Raw genomic sequence first — 17,290 nt, 5'->3', positions numbered from 1 at the left:
CTTCCTCCTTTTCTTCCTCCCTCACTTCCCCTTCCTTTACTTTTCCCTTTTCTTCCTCATTCTCTCTCCTTCCTTCTTTCCTTCATTCCTCCTCTCCTTTCCTATTTTCCTCCTTTGCTTCCTCCCTCTTTCCTTTTTCTTTCCTCCCCACCTTCCTATTTTCTTCCTCCCTCCCATCCTTTTTCCTTTCTTCCCACTTTCCATCTTTCCTATCTTTTCTTCTGTTTATCTTTTCCACCCTTCCTTGTCTCTCCATTTTGCTCTCTCTCCCTCCTCTCTCCATCCTTCCTTTTCTCTTTCCCTCTCTCCCTCCTTCTTTCCCTCCTTCTCTCTTTCCCTCTCTCCCTCCTTCTTTCCCTCCTTCTCTCTTTCCCTCTCTCCCTCCTTCCTTTCCTTTCCTTTTCCCTTTCTCATTTCCCCCTTCCCCTTTCTTCTTCCCTCCCTTCCTCACTTTCTTTCCTCCTCTCATTCCTGTCTTTTCTCTTCCTGTCTCCTTCCCTTCCTCATCTCCATCTTTCATTAAGGAAAGGCCTGGGGCTGGGGGTAGCAGGTGCTGCCCCGAGCTCTTCCTGCCTGTGTAGAGAGAAGTGTGAATGTTCAGCCCATGGCAGTCCAGAGAGAATGCAGCTCCCCAGCCTTTTGCAGTTTTATGGTGAGTCTATCTGCATTTCACAAGTCAGTTATTACTCGTGATTGATGCTCACCTGGCAAGCCTAAACAAATGTGCAGCACACATCCACATACCTCACACAGACACAAATATTTGCTTTGCTCACATGGCTGGGGAGAGAATGCCATTCTACTTGGGAGGGACCACAGCATCAGATCCTTGGTTGCAGCCTCCGTGTGGGCAGAAGGCTAATCCGTTCTTATTTTTCTGGTTCTTTAGGGTCAGCATCCATGAAAACAGGCTACGCGGCCAGTCAAGAGGAGTCTCCTTTTTGCCATCAGAGAAGATTCCGGAGAGGAGCCAGAACAGATTCTTTGGCCAGCTTCTCCTTCCTCTCTCCAACCTGGCTAATGACAGGTCTTTTCCCAGATGTATTTTTACCCTCTGGACAAATAGCAGTTGGGACGAGTGGGGCTTTTTTTTTTTTTTTTATGAGTTGAGGTACTCGTGGCTGGAAAATAAACAGCCAGCTAATGAGACGTTCTTATGGAAACCAGCATAAATAATAACAAAGCAAACATCCTGTCCCCCGTGCCAACACCCCTGGGTAAGGGGATATAAAAGCTGCTGTCCAGCTGGCCACTGTCAGACCTAGGGGAAGCTCGGCCGTGTGTGTTCCTGACCTGCGACCTGACCGGCTGGGACCATGGGGTGCTGCCCGGGAGACTGCCTCAATTGCTGCTCCCAGGAACAAGACTGTTGTGAGGAGTGTTGCTGTCAACAGGGCTGCTGTGGCTGCTGCGGCTCCTGCTGCGGCTCCTGCTGCGGCTCCTGCTGTGGCTGCGGAGGCTCTGGCTGCGGATCTGGCTGCTGCGGGTCTGGCTGCGGGTCTAGCTGCTGTGGATCTGGCTGCGGGGGCTGCGGAGGCTGCGGAGGCTGCGGGGGCTGCGGGGGCTGTGGAGGCAGCTGCTGTGGCTCCGGGTGCTGTGGCTCCTCCGGGTGCTGTGGTCCAGTGTGCTGTCAGCCCACACCTGTGTGCGAAACGAAATGAAGACCTTCCCCCCCCCTATAACTGAGGCAGTGTTGGGGACAGCCTCCGCCTACTCCAGATGGAGACCTCCTCATCTCCTGACTCCTTCATACCTCCAAGACAGTGACCTGCCTCTCATGTTATTTCTGAGAGGAGAGCTTGCCCTGGTGTCTGAGGCATTCTGGACCAAAGAGTCATTTCCTGGCAAGAAATAAAAGCTGGGTTCCAATGAGGTGGTCACCAAGTTCAGTGTTCCAGGCTTTGTTTACATGGAGTCAAATGCCTTGCAGCTATGAGACATTCTCTTTCTCTTTGGACCCGTTGGTTCGCCCCAGCTTTCTGCTCCTCTGAAACATTGTCAACCTTTTAATAAATTCAAGCATGCTGGCTACCCTCTCAGTCCTCCGGCCTCTTCCTTCAACCCTCCCAGGGCCTACTAGGAAGATTTATGCTGGCATCCACCTAGGGACTGCACAAATGCACTTTGCTGATCTCCTGCAGCAGGGTCCTGGGAGGCTGGTTAGAACTGTAGGTAGATTCTGGAGCCCTCCCAGAAACACAAGGGATGCTGTCAGGGTGTGACCTCGGATCTGTGTTTTTAACAGGAACACAGGTAATTCTCTACCTGGCAGGTGGAGGTTTAGGTAGATTGTAGACAGAAACCTCTGTATGCAGTGTGAGTTTCACTTAGGGAGACTTTGACCAATACCTGGGTGTCACCATTAACTGGGGTATATCCATCAGCTCTAGGACCTGGACTGTGTTTCTAAAAGCTGCAAGGTAAATTCTGCTCAGGATCCATGCCTACTGTGGTTCTAGGGCAGTTTTGCAGAACTTCAGGCTTGGCCTGAATCTTGTGGCAAAGTCAGAGGAGGAGGCTTTGGTAAAAGAATCTTGGTGCTTTATTTTATTTTTTATTTGTTTTTTTCAATGCTAGAGATTGAACTTAGAGCTTCGATTGCAGGCTAGGCAAAACCTTACCCTTGGGCTGCATCCCCAGGCCCCCCTTTTATTTTTTTGTTGTGAGACAGGGTCTCACTAAGTTGCCTTGTAATCCTTCTGCCTCAGTCTCCCATGTGGCTGGCACTATAAACACATCCCAGGTTGGTTGTGAATGTCTGGGATTTCTGTAGCCAGACTGTGTGGATGTGCAGTTTCTGAGGATGTTAGTGTGGGGTTCAGATCCTCCTTCAGTCTCCTGTTCTGGTCCTGGCTTCCTCCGGAGGGGCAGGCTTTCTTTTTCTTTTTGTGTCCTGGACCCAGTTGCAGTCACTCTGCTGAAGGCACATGCACTGAAGGAGCCTCACTGAAGTTAAACCTCAAACAGTAGTGGATGCAACCCCTTGTTAAGAATGATTTCAAGTGACACACGGGTTAAATAAAATCCATTCTTGCATCGAGAGAATAGTATTTATTTCTACTTTTACAAAGAAAAGAGGGGGATGACAGGCTCTCACTGTGTAGCCTTAGTAGGCCTGGAACTCCCTGGGCTCGCCTTGAATTCAGACCTGCCTACCCCTGGCTCCTTAGTGTGGGGATTAAAGGTGGGCACCACAGTTCTTGGCCAGAATACACACACACACACACACACACACACACACACACACACACACACACACAAGAAGCAGCCATCTGACTGCTCAGGTTTCCTTATTGACAAATGTCTCAGGAAGCCCCCCCCCCCCCCCCAAGCATATTCACAAGCACAAGCAGGAGGCTGCTGGCTGCTTCTACTGTGTTGCCTTTATTATTTTTTCCTGTTTCATTAAAAACAATCCTCCAAAACATATTCTCTGAGAATCTCATAAACTTCCATAGGTCAGTGTATTTTACTGCTATGTAATTTACATATTGTTAGATACTACCATTGTGGTGCCCAGTCCGACAAGACCTGACGATTGTACGTTCTTGTGGCATCACTGCTGCGTTCTATTCATGGAAGGTTCCACCAAATTCCCTGGTTCCTTCTTTTAGTAGTTCACCCTCCTCAGCAGCAGCAGCAGCAGCAGCAGCAGCAGCAGCAGCAGCAGCAGATATCAGCTCTTTATATTATGAGGCACTGTCCCATGTCTACTATTTCATCAGGAAAGAAGTCATAAGATGTGAATTCTTCTTACTTAATGTAATGGCTTTGATGCTCATTCAAATAGCCAGAATCCATAGTTTCTCTCTCTCTCTCTCTCTCTTTCTCTCTCTCTCTCTCTCTCTCTCTGTAGGCCCATGTACCATGCTCCTGTGTATGACTGCACATGTGTATGTGGGTGTACATGCATATGTGGAGGTCAGAGGGCAGCCTTGGATATGTTCCTTGGGCACTGTTCACATTTTCCCTTAAGTAGGTAGACTGGGTGACCAGTGAGTTCCAAGGGTCCACCTCTCTCTACCTCCTTAGCCCTGGGATTACAAAAGCTTTCTATTGGTGTCAGGCTTGTATTTTAAAAACAGGGGTCCTGGGAATCAAACTCAGGTACTTGTTCTTGTGCAAGTACTCTACTGAGCTGGCTCCCCAAACCTTGTTTTTTCTTTTTTTAATTAAATAGTATTTCATTGTATGGAAAGATGATGTTTAAAAATTCACCTATCAATTGAAAGGTACTTGGGTCACTTATCATTTCTGGTTGTTGTAAATAAAGCTTTTAGGAGCATACATGTATAAGTTTTCATATAAACATATGTTTTGATTTATTTTTGGAAAAATACCCAGGAATTGTACTTTCGGGGAAATGGCAATTGAATATTTAAACATGTAAGAAAATACCAAATTGTTGCAAAGTGATATCATTTTGTACTCCTATTAGCCATGTCTGAGAGTTCCAGTTGCTCCATGCCCCTGCTAGCACTTGATATTATCAGTCTTTTTACTTTCAACCATTTCAGATAAATTTCTATAGCCAACTGCGCTTTCAATTTGGGCTTTTCTTATAGAAAGCATCTGTATTATTTCAGCTACTTTTTATGTATAATTGGCCTCTTAAAAACAGACTTTTCAATCCCCAGTACAAGCTCACAGATGCAGAAGGAATGGGACAATGGGACAAACCTGTCTAAAGACTAATGGCTCGCACCGAGTCACTGTGATTCAGAGCAACTGATCATCCCATTGCTCATGGCCATGGCACTTGGATGCCTGAGCAGAGGTAGTGATTTCTTTGAGTTACCTGCAAGGGTTACCCTTCTTAGCTGGACACAGAGGTTCTCATTTGTCCATTTAATAAATGGTCATTGTGCACTGCTTATGTATCAGTCTCGACTCTGGGTGCCAGGAATACAGTACTGAACATACAAAGTCCTTGCCCTTATGGCACCTGGATGACGCTAAAGGGTGAAGAATGCTTTAAAGATGAGTCAAGTAGGAATGGCCTACATGGTCAGAAAAGCTGCCACTTCATTTATTGGGGGGGGGGGAGATTCTTTGAGGAGATAATACTCCAGGATGAAGGACAACACCCTCCCAGCCAGTTCTCATCAGAGAACTTATGAGGGTTTTTTGTTTGTTTGAGTTATCACGAACTACAGTTCCATCACTGGCTTAGCTGAGGAAGGGAAGCAGATGGAAAGAATCCATAAATGGTAGGGAGTTGATGAGCTCTCTACTTCTCCCATCCCCCCCAGCTCAAAAGGCTTGTCTCAAAGAATGGTGATCCCTCCTCTAGTCTCAACCATGGGCACATCTAGATTCTGTTGTTAAAACCTCTCCCACTGGTCTAGTCCAATGAGCTGCCAGGTCCAGGTTGTCACCAGGAGGCTTTTGGGTCATCGCTCAGCCTCGTTATGGTTTCTCTGCCTATAAACTTGTCCTCTTTCTCCCATCCCCATAGGTAGAGATTCTAAAATAGCAAACCCCTTACTTCCTTGACTAAACCCCCAAGTACCATTATTAAATCCAGTTTCTTACTCAAGACCTTCTATAGCTTGGACCTGTCGCTGTCTCTTCCTGTCTCCTGGGCTCTTCATCCTGACTGTTTCAGACTGTATTAACTGTCAGACTGTTTCCCAAATGTATCCAGCTCTTGAGTCTTTGGTTTCCGCAGACTGAGATTTTTCATCGTCCCTTGAGGATTCTATTTGGCCATCTTATTGCTTGAGGATGCTTTCCTAACTTCGTAAAATCCATATGAAGATTTCCCCCAGTCCCCCAAAGCTCTTGGCATATTCCTCACTTTCAGCACTCATCACAGTATGTCACAATTGCTCATGGGTGTGTAAATCTCTCTTTTAACCTGTACCTCATGACTGAAATGTCTGGTCATTCTTTTTGTATCACTCCCGAGGGCCCAGTGTTTTCCTAGTTGATGGGTAAACCAAAGAGAAACTGAGTGAATAATTACACACATTAATGCTGAAGGGAGGGGTGAAGGATGGTCAATGGCTCAACCTCCCAGGGGAGGCTAAACTGGATGAAAACTCAGGCAAGATTGGTCACTCATTGGGCAAGAAGACTCAGCTTTGGTGTTTGGAAACCCATGGTTCATTTCTCACCTCATCTCAAGTAGTAGCAGAGAGGAGTCTTGTTCACAGTGCCTGAGGGACCAACCTGGAAAGCCACTTTTGTCCTTCCACTTCATGGAGCCTGGAAGCACCGTCCTTTCAAAAAAGTTAATATTTGTTCTTCCTGTAAGCGCCTGAGGTGACCTGTGATGATAGTTGGCTATTCTCTTGACCCAGAAAACACTACAGAAACCAGACAAATCAAGTGGTTCAAATCTCTGTGTTCACATGAAGAACACCCATGAAACTGTCCAGGCCATCAAAAGTGTGCGTATCCAAAATGCTACCTACTGGCATATTGGAGAGATGTCACTTTAAAGAGACACTGTGCTGGAGTTGGTAGGTGTGCCTAGGCCAAACAGTGGGGCTGGAAGCAGGGTTGGTGTCCAGAAAAAGAGTGCTGAGTTAAAAATACAGAGAGTAATGCTGAACTTATGGGTGTAGCTGTGGCTTCTCTAGTCATCGAACATATCCGGTGAACAAAGCAGCCGAGACACGCTGACACACTTACAGAGCTCGCAGCAGGATTAACCTCTACGTGAGCTCCCTCTGCCACGCTGAGAAGTCCCTCACTGAAAAGGAACCAGTTATCCCCAAGCCACGAGAGGAGGTTGCATGGGAAAAGAAGATCCCAGAAGAAACGGAAGAAACAAAAATGTATGACACGGGAATAAATTCAGCAACCAAATAAATGCAGATAAATGTTAAGAAAACAATATTTTTACACTTCCTTATTTTATGTATATGTGGGGGTATGCATGGAGCGTGGCACGTGTGGGGAGGTCAGAGGACAGTTTTCAGGAGTGGGTTCTCTCCTTCTACCATATGAGATCCCAGAATCGAACTCAGGTTATAAGGCTTGGTGATAGCCACCTTTACCCACTGAGCCATCTTGCTGGTTCCAGTATCTTTCTTCTAAGAGCTCTCAAAAATCTCTCAAAATGGGGTCTTTTCTGTGTGCAAGCTGGAACAGTACCACCATCATCCCCTGGTGCCTGCCACACACCGGGAATGGGCACAACCACTCAGCCAGCCTCTGAGATAAGGATACTCTGGAGATACACCGAATGCTTGATACACATGGGAGGAGAAGATGGAGAAAGTGTATCTAGCGCTTTCCAGGGACAGATGGAACAAATGCTCCTGGGTAGGGCAGCTAATAGAAGAGGATGGAAGGTGGCGTCACTGGTTGAATCTATTATATGTGACATTGATGATGTCTGCTGAGAAAGTTCAGTTTTGGAGCCAGTGAGATGGCTCAACAGGTAAAGGTACTTGTCACCAAGCCTGATGACCTGAGTTCAATCCCCAGGATCCACATGGTAGATGGAGAGGACTGGCTCTTGAATTGTCCTCTTACTTCCACAGGTGTACATGGCACATGTATGCACACACTTGTACACACACATGCATAGTAAATAAATTCATTTTTTTCCCTATAAGAAATTTGAACCGGGCAGCAGTGGCACACGCCTTTGATCCCAGCACTGGGGAGGCAGAGACAGGTGGATCTCTGTGAGTTTGAGGCCAGCCTGCTCTACAGAGCGAGTTCCAGGACAGGCTCCAAAGCTACACGGAGAAACTCTGTTTCGGGGCTTGGGGAAAGAAGTTCTGTTTGCTGAAAGCCACACGGGATGGGGACAGCAGCAACCTTCACCAAGTGACTTAACTTCTCTTTTCCTGTCCCCCCAGTTCTCCGTCTGTCACTGGGGAGAATAATCTGAGCCTTGGAGGAAGGCTGTGGACCATAGCCCCTGACAGTTCGGTTTGGATGTCCCACCCACGACTGAGCTCTTCACTGTGCATCTCTTACAACCCCCCCCCCCTCCGCCTCTGTGGACCTTATTGTGACAGTGTGGTAAGCCTGCTCCTGGCTTGTTTGCCTGTTACAGGGTAGGTGGTCATACTCATGTAGACATCTGAGCCTAACCCAGGAGCAGAAGTGGAAAGGTAGAAGGCAGCTAAATGATAAGCTCCTTTCTTCTTTCCTTCTTCATGATGCTAGGATATAGAGACCATCCACTGTGGAAGGGATGATGCTGATCCCAAGACTACCTGTAGCTTCTAGGATCCCATATTTAGCAAGACAGTAAATAAACATCTTCTTTATGGGCAGACAAACAACTTCTAGGTCAACAGACGTCGGCATAATAAGATGTTCCTCCAGAAACAGGGCCCAAACAACAACGAGGAAAAGATGCAGGGGCCTCCCAAACAACATGCACCGGTGAGGACTATATAAGGGAGGGCCTTGGAGAGATGTCATACTCAGACAGCTCCCTCCCAGCACTCACTAGAAGCAGAGGTACCTCCACTATGTCTGGCTGCTGCTGTTCTAGGAAATGCCCCTCCCTGCCAGCTGTCTCTCTCTGCTCTACTGAGGTGAGCTGTGGAGGACCCATCTGCCTACCAAGCTCCTGCCGGAGCCAGACATGGCAGCTGGTGACTTGCGAGGACAGCTGTGGGTCATCTGGCTGTGGCTCACAAGGCTGTCAACCTTCATGTTCCATGAGCAGTTGCTGCCAACCGGTGTGCTGCGAGGCCACCCTCTGTGAGCCTTCTTGTTCTGTGAGCAGCTGTGCTCAACCTGTGTGCTGCGAGGCTACTGTTTGTGAGCCTTCTTGCAATGTGGGCAGTTGCTGTCAACCCGTGTGCTGCGAGGCCACCATCTGCGAGCCTTCCTGCTCTATGAGTACTTGTGCTCAACCTGTGTGCTGTGAGGCCACCCTGTGCCAGCCTTCTTGTTCCCTGAGCAGCTGCCAGCCTGTGTGTTGTGAGACTACACCCTGCCAGCCAATCCTCTGCTTGCCCGCATCCTGCCAGCCAATGATCTGTGAGCCCAGCTGTTGCTCAGCTGTCTGCACTCTGCCGGCTTCCTGTCAACCAATGGTCTGTGAGCCTGTGGTTTGTGAGCCCGCTTGCTGTCAGCCGGTGTGCCCGACACCTAGCTGCTGTCCATCTGTCTGCTCTGCAGCCAGTAGCTGCCAGCCAGTCTGCTGTGGCTCCAGTGCCTGTGAGCCACCTTGCTCGGAGTCCAGTGCTTGTCAGCCAACTGCTTGTATGGCTCTGGTGTGTGAGCCCGTTTGTCTCCGTCCTGTCTGCTGTGTTCAGAGCCCTTGTGAGCCATCATGTGTCTCTAGCAGCTGCCAAGACTCCTCATGTTGTGTCTCTAGTATTTGCCAACCTGTCTGCCCTGAGCCCAGTCCTTGTGTACCGTCGGTGTGTGTGCCCAGCCCGTGCCAACCTTCCTGCTACATAGTCAAACGATGCCGTTCTGTCTGCTGTGAGCCTGTTTCCTGCCCATCTACCTCCTGCCAACCACCCTGCTGCCGTCCGGGGTCCTCTGCATCTGCCATCTGCCAACCAGCTTGCCCCCCTCGGACTTTCTACATACCCAGTTCCTGCAAGCAGCCTTGCAGTCCAGTTTCCTGCCGCCCCATCTGCCGCCCCATCTGCTCTGGGCCCATTACCTTCCGGCAGCCATATGTGACATCCATCACCTACCGCCCTGCCTGCTACCGCTCCTGCTATTCCATCCTGCGCCGCCCCACCTGCCTGGCTTCCTACTCTTACCGCCCTGTCTGCTCCCGCCAGCCTTGCGCCGATTCTGACAACTCTAAGCATGAGTGCAAAAAGTCGACTGACAGCCAACCCGACTGTGCTGACTCAACACCCTGCAAGACAGAGGTCTCGGATGAGACTCCCTGCCAGCCCTCCGACATTAAACCTGCCAGCCCGATCACCCGTGAGGCTGCAGCTCCCCAACCTGCGGCCGGCAAGCCTGCCGACCGTTGAGCAAGTTGAGCAAGCCTCGGCTCACCATTTCCTTCCAAGCAACGGCTTAAAAGCCATAGAGAAACCAGGAAAGCCCTGTGCACAGCTCATTATGACTTAGCTAGAATCTTTTCCTTTCTACACTGCCATCCACCACCTACTATGCTTCATAGAACTCATCAGAAGTACCAGCCTCCTAGTGGCCCCAGTGAAGGCCTCCTGCACAGAGAAAGGAACGGCCTTGTTTTCTGCTGTCTTTATATGGAGGAGAGTTGCTCTGCCACATCATTGGGCTCTTTGCTACTCAAGATGCTTTCTGTCCTCATGCATTGTGTTCCTTGGGGGCATCTTCAGCAAGATATATAATCGTGCAATAAAAGTAGCAAAGTTGAAGTGACACACTGTTCATGCTCTTCTTTTAATGTGACAGTCTCATCAGAGTCATACTTCTGCTTGGAGAGAGGCTCTCCCCAGCCTCCTTCTGTCTATCCTTCCTGCTGTCTATCCTTTCCCTCCTCCTTCCTTCTATTCATCCATGCATGCCTCCATACACTCATCCTTCATCCATCCATCCACCTCACCATTCCTCCCTCCCTTCTTCCATAAATCTCTTTTGCTTTTCATTCACCTGTACCTTCATCCATCCATCCATCCATCCATCCATCCATCCATCCATCCATATGTTCATCCATCCATCCATCCATCCACCCACCCCACATCCCTCCTTACCTCCATTAATTATTCATTCCATGTATGTTTTCTCTCCTTTCTCCTCTTCTTCCTTCTTCCCTTCCCCTTCCCTCTCTTCTTTCCTCGTTCCCTTTCCTCCATCTCCCCAACCCCTCCTCTTTCTTTCCATTCCTCCCCTTCCCTTTAAAGCTGTTATTGTTCTCTCTTTTCCTTCAATTACTTCTTCATTTCCTCCTTCCCTTCTTTGACTTCCTTCCTTCATTTTCAAAGCATCTGTTTTTGTTTACTAGCTTCTTTCTGTTCTTCATTCTTTGCTTTCTTCCCTCCCTTCTTCCTTTCTATTCTTCCCCCCTCATTCTTTACTTCCCACCTCTCCCTTAATTCCCCCTCTCCCTTCAAAGTGTCCGTTGTTCTCTCCATTCCATCTACTCTTCCTTCCTTCCCTCTTCCTCTGTCGCCTTCCTTTCCTCTCTTCCTTCCTCCCTTCTTTCTCTCCCCTGCTCTTCTCCCCTCCCTCCCTCCCTTCATTTCTTTTTCCATCTCTCCTTTCTTCCTTCGTGTCCTCATTTCCTTCTGCCCTCCCTTCTTTACTTCTTCCCTCCCTCCCTTCCAACCTACTTACCCTTCCAACCAGTGGCCATTAGAGAATGGGTGCTAGGTGAGTGACAAGGATAGTGTTATGCTCTAGGAATGAAAGACAGAAGTCTCAGTGCCCAGTCTTTGGGCGATCACTCTGTGATGTGGTGACACACAGCGATGAGACAGTTACTACATTCCTTTACGTCAAGCAGAGGGCTCATATCCTGTGGTACCAGAAAGAATGAACCAGGTACAGAGAAGGAGGGGCTTTCTGGGAAGGAAAAGTACTTACAAAAGAAGGAGGCTGGGAGCAAACTGCTCATGAGGTGACGCTTGGGCAGAGGTGTCCTCAGAGGGAAGATAAGCCCTAAGCCTGGGTAGCAGGCAATGATCTTCCCACAGAGGGTCTTGTGTGCTAGATGGAGGCTTGGGCCAGTAAAGGGTTTGTGTGAAGGACTAAGGGCCTGTATGCAGGGCAAGGACATGATGAAAAATGGGTTTTGGAAAGTCTCTCTGGCCTTGGAATGGAGAGCTCAGTGGGAAGACATGGCCCTGGATGCAGAGAAAATGGAAGAAAAAAATCCCTGGGGGTCAAAGAGGAAGGAAAACAACCAATGGGAGTCTTGTTTGCAGGAGGGAGGGTTGGGCAAGGGGGTTTCTTGTGGGAGGGTTTTATGTCCTGATCCCCACAGACACTTGTCATTGTTACCTCTTACACCTTCGTGCACATGGTCCCTTCAATGCAGCCATATCCTCTGCACACAGAGTGGAGGGTGGTCTCTGCCCTCCAGGTCTAACTTGAACCATCATAGGCACAGGAAGAGGACAGGCCAGGGCTTCTCAGCTTTGCCACTGTAGGCATTTGGATGGGACGGTCACTCGCTGAGGAGTCTTGGATATCAATAAACATAATTCCTGGTTCCTTAACCAGCCAGGTGTTGCCAGACATCCCCAGGGAGTCCTGCAGTCAGCTACAGGAGAATCAGTAGACTCAGTGATGGCGGTGGGAGAAAGTCAACTTATCTGCACATGGGCAGTGGGGTTACTGTCATAACAGGACATTAGGATTCAGTCTCTCTCCTTCCAAAGTCACAAGAGCAGTTAGCCAGGGTTTCCAGCCTCTGTGTTAGGCACTAGACTTAGCATTTTATATAAATCACCATTATTCTTCAAGGTGAGATTTCTCCTTGCCCTGTTTCTCCTCTATGTGTAAGACAAAACATCTCCAGGCCAAACAAGCCAAGTGCCAATGAAGAGACACATAGAATATAGTTTAATCAACACAATGAAGTATTATGTTGCAGTGAAAATAAATGAAGATATAGCTACATGCAATAACACTGGTGATCCCTAATAATGATGTTGATTGATTTAAATAATTCCCAGAAGATCATATGTGTTTATAAAGTATAAAAACAATCCATCCATATATATATAAATATAAATATATATATACACACACATACACACATATATATGTGTATATATATTATAGTTACAGCTAGTAAGTAACATAAATTATTTAAAACTTAAAGTCGGGTGCAAAGTCTGTCTTTTTTAAAATTATAATTGATCACTATATGAGATGGAGGGAGAGAGAGAGAGAAAGAGAGAGAGAGAGAGAGAGAGAGAGAGAGAGAGAGAGAAGTGGAGAGATTGTACGTGGTGAACATGCTTGTGTTGTGTAGGTGTGAGTGTGCTCTGCAGTCAGAGGACTTCGTGGGTCCCACTCCATTGCTCTCTGACTTATTTACTGGACACAGGAACTCACACTGAAGCTGGACTGGTGACTAACAAATACCAGCGATCCTTCTGTCTCAACAATAGTGAGGTCGTGGGCACCCACAGTCAGGGCTGGCTCTTTATGTGGCCTCTGAACTCTGATCACCAGGCTGTGCAGCCAGCACTCCTAGACACCAAGTCCTCTCTCCAGCCCCATCGTTGAATTTCTTGACGCAGTCAGGAAATGTCTGTGAATGACATTGTTGATGTCTTCAGTGCCTTCAATCACATTAAGTTGATTGAAAATAAAAATCTCTCTTGATTGGGGCATTTTTTTTTTAAAGGAAGCAAAAGCAGAATCACTTAGAGAAAACATAAATGAAAAATGGCGCTTTCCATCTATGCAACTGGTGTGTCTCTGTACAGGATTCCTTTTTTTCAAATTGAAATTGATGTGATTTTTCAAATTTTTATTTATTTATTTTTTGGTTTTTCTAGACAAGGTTTCTCTGTGTAGCTTTGTGCCTTTCCTGGATCTCACTCTGTAGATCAGGCTGGCCTTAAACTCACAGAGATCCGCCTGGCTCTGCCTCCCGAGTGCTGGGATTAAAAGCATGTGCCACCACCACCCGGCTCAAATATTTTTATATTTTCTAGTTTGGTAGACTTATTTGGTGAGACTAAATGTATTTCTCTTGGGAGATGAAGAACTTGGGGGTAGACATATTCCAGAATAAAACATATTCCCCAGCTTTCCAAATAGGAGAATTATAGGAGTACATGACATCTGCAGTTTTAAAGATGATACAGTGAGCATCATGAAAAGGTAGATGCCAGAAACCATCTGTGCCATACAGGAAAGAACAGCCAAGGGAAGGGCTCTTCAGTGGCAAGGGTGAATGTCTTCCAGACATGACTCTCTTTAGGGGTTTCTCTTCTTTTAAAGTAGAGGGTGGAGAGGGGGCCAATAAGACAGGATTCCATAGCTGCTCCTTTGCCAAGCCCTCTCCAGAATCTTTAGCTATTTCAACTGTTTTGGAGGCAGCTGAGTTAACCAAAGAAACATCAAGGCAGTTTATGATGTCTCGGTACTTTGAAGATGTGGGTAATGAGCAAACCTGTTCCACAGAATGAGCTGCAAAGCCAGAAGTCAAGACTAGCCCTGCCTGCCATCCTACACCATCATCTCTCCATTCCATTGCACACCTCCAGCAGGAACGAGGCCAAGATGGGCACTTCTGTGGGATGCTGGAATCAGTCGGTGGTGCAGCACCCAGCTGAGCCTAGAGGAAAAAGAGACAGGTCCAGAGAGAGCACCACAAATTCTTCTTGGAAGAGATTGCTCGAACATTAAAAGGCTTTGTGGAGACGATCTGGTATTTCTGGTTGTTGACATTTTATGTTTGTGGAATTCATAGGCTGTTGATTTCCATTTTATGAGTTAATACTCCTTCATGAAATATTTGAAGGTTTGTTTTTATTCCTCAGAAGTTTTTGGGAAGTTTCTCATACCCTGGTTCAGGCTGGCATGGAACTTACTATGTGACCCACACTGGGTTTAAACCTACAGCAATCTTTCTGCCTCAGCTTCCCAACTATCAGAATTATAGGGATGATCTGCCATGCTTGACTAAATGTTTATATTTTAAATTTCTGAGTGAAAAGATTATCTTTGGGTGTATTACTAATTAGAGATAAACATTCAACTCATTTGAGTCAGCCAGCACCACACTGTGTTGGGGAGATGACCCCCATTGCAGGGCCTGGACATGCTGCTTGTGGGCCGGCCTTGATGTCGATGCCATTCCTCAGCCCCCACAGTATGAGTCCTTTACTCTGCACCTCTCTGGGAGAGCCAATTGAGCAGCGATTTTTGGGAATGATCACTCTGGATTTGAATTTTGTTTTTAATCAAATTCAAACTCTGAGTTTGTTTGGCTACTTTTAAAAATACTGACTAGCTAAGGCCATTTCAAGGATAAATGAAGATACCACCAAGGGCTTACTCGTATATGGTAAGTGTGCAGTAAATGGAAGCTTTAACAGCTGTTATTTGTTGGCAGCAATTTGAAAGCTAGGATTCTACAGAGAGGGGGCACATTTAAACACCCTCGGGATCCACCGACTGGTTTTTCTGTTTTCTATTCTCTGTCTTTGCTATCACCTCTCTCTCCAGATTCCGTCAGTGCATCACCTGATCCTAATGGCTCAGAACTGCTTACTGGAGGAAGAGGGTTCCGCTTGAGGAGGCCTCCTGATGAGAGGGTAGTGGGGAAAAGCCTGCGTTGGTGAGTCTGAGAAACAACCTGTAAAGGAGACAGCTCATTCCACAGTGGCATCTGCGCCTCCAAACTCGGCAAGCAGAACTCCTAGCTTAGCAGACAGTTTTGTTATTTTTAAGTGGGGGCATCTTCCCCAGCTCATGAAGCACTAATCTGTGTTTATATGCGAATGAATAAGAACAATAACAAGGAAAGATGCTGTGGGTGGTGCCAGCAGCCCAGGGAAGGGCTATAAAATCCCCTTGAAATAAGATGCCTTTTCAAACTCAGACTGAGCTTGTAGCTTCCCAGCCAGGCTAGCAGTGACACCATGACAGACAGCCATTGTCCTGGAAATCCCAAGGCAATTCCAGCTGTGTCCACCATCTCCACATGCTCCAATGGTGGCAGCATTAGAAATGCTATCCGTTTGCCCAGTTCCTGCCAGAGCAGGACGTGGCAATTGGTTACACGTCAAGAAAACTGCAAACCACCCAAAAGTGCCCCAGTTACCTCTGAACCGGTTTCTTGTCCATCAACCTGTTTTCCAGACACTTCCTGTGTGGGTTTTGTTTGTCAACCCATCGGTTCACACAAGGCTTGCTGTGCACCTGACACCGGTGGGCCTCCTCATCCAGCTGCCTCATGCCAGCCCTCCTGTGTGGAATCTGCTGGTTGTCACACGACATGCTGCGATAATAACTCCAGCCACCAGAGCTCCAACCAGGAGCCTGTCTGCACTTCAGGGTCATGCCAAGCATCATGTGGCCCATCCACCTACTGTGATGACGGATCCTGCCAGCCATTCTGCTCTGAAGCGACTTCCTGCGGTGAGACCCTGTGCCTACCGGTCAGCTGTGAGGCTGGTCCATGCCAACCAACCTGCTGCCAAGGAGGGTCACATCAACCCATCAAAGGTGAAGGTCAGCTCTGCGAGTCAGTTTATTACCAACCTATCTGCTATATTCTCAAGCCCTGCCAGTCAGCTCCCTGCATGCCTGTGCCCTGCCAGCCATTAACTTGTATGTTCAGTTCTTGCACTCAAACTTGTTGTGTGCCCGCCTCTTGCCAGCCACTTTACTGTCAACCAGCACCTTCAGGCTCCTGCATCTGTCAGCCGGTGGTTACCTGCCAGTCCCCCTGTTGTGCAAAGAGCAGCGGTAAATCAACTTCATGTGTTAGGGTTTCGGGCGGACTGACTTGCTGTGGACCTGCTTCTAATCAGAGCGGCTGCCAATCTGGACCAATTTCCAATCAGAGCGGCTGCCAATCTCCTTCCTGCCCGCCCCCTTGCTGTGTGACTGGTTTAGGCAAACCTTCCTGCAATGGCCCCGGTTGCTGTCCACCAACTTATCCAAATGTATGCCAAGCAGGCACCTGCGCGCCAGCTTCCTGACAACCTAGCTGTGAGTCCAGCCTCCCTGAGGTCCATCTTCACGATGGAATACTTCATAGCTCTTCTGAGGATGTGCTACTGTCCACAGGCGTGAAGCCATCCTGTGGTGTCTACCTCCAGCCCTGCACAGACTTTACTGGAGTTCGGACCCACATTTTCTCCAAGTGCTGAGGAGAGAATGCATCAGCGCTGAGGAGGTCATACCCCAGGATGACGTGTCAGCAGGCATGGTCTTCTCTACAGCACGCATTTCCCGATGTCAGTTCATTTCACGTCCGCAAAGGCTTCTCTCCAATTCCCCTTTCTTTTGATTTTGCCTGGTCTTTGTGGAGATGTTTTTGCTGCCAACTGCTAATAAAGATGTGAATGGTTAAGTATAATGAGTAAGACTTACAGACTGCTTTCGTTCCTTTCCACACTGTACTTACTCCTATCCGGATCTCATTTAGATCATGTTTGAATACACTGACCCTGAGCCCTCTGGTAGTGGGTCTGCCTTGATCTACATGGATAGCAAGTGTCTGGAACTACAGATACTCAAGCTGGGAGGAAGGATAAGTAATGATCTGGTTTCTAACCTTTTCACCACCAAGAACTCTTTGGAACTGAGTGATCTCAGTTTCCCCATCATGAGTGGGTTTTAAAAATTTAAGACAGAGATAATTTAGGAAAGCTACAGATTAATATAAATCTAGGGGAAGAGTGTGGAGTAATATGCCTTTAAACCCAGCACCCTGGAG

General features: G+C 47.7%; 3 protein-coding genes across 3 annotated transcripts; all 3 read left to right on the top strand.

Annotated features, from left to right (window-relative positions):
* The first annotated feature begins 1,193 nt into the window (after positions 1–1,193).
* LOC118588540 (keratin-associated protein 17-1) lies at positions 1,194–1,661 on the top strand. The gene has a single exon (XM_036194935.1). The coding sequence runs from the start codon at positions 1,317–1,319 to the stop codon at positions 1,659–1,661; it is 345 nt and encodes a 114-aa protein (XP_036050828.1). The 5' UTR covers positions 1,194–1,316.
* Positions 1,662–8,435: 6,774 nt separating this feature from the next.
* LOC118588522 (keratin-associated protein 16-1) lies at positions 8,436–10,295 on the top strand. The gene has a single exon (XM_036194885.1). It carries the CDS (start codon positions 8,445–8,447, stop codon positions 9,921–9,923), a length of 1,479 nt encoding a protein of 492 aa, XP_036050778.1. The 5' UTR covers positions 8,436–8,444; the 3' UTR covers positions 9,924–10,295.
* A 5,190-nt stretch (positions 10,296–15,485) lies between these two features.
* On the top strand, positions 15,486–16,550 carry Krtap29-1 (keratin associated like protein 29-1). Its single transcript, XM_036195412.1, has one exon. It carries the CDS (start codon positions 15,486–15,488, stop codon positions 16,548–16,550), a length of 1,065 nt encoding a protein of 354 aa, XP_036051305.1.
* Positions 16,551–17,290: the final 740 nt, after the last annotated feature.

Source organism: Onychomys torridus, chromosome 8 (assembly GCF_903995425.1).
Source record: "Onychomys torridus chromosome 8, mOncTor1.1, whole genome shotgun sequence".
Classification (NCBI taxonomy): domain Eukaryota; kingdom Metazoa; phylum Chordata; class Mammalia; order Rodentia; family Cricetidae; genus Onychomys; species Onychomys torridus.
This window is presented reverse-complemented; position numbering and strand designations above follow the sequence as displayed.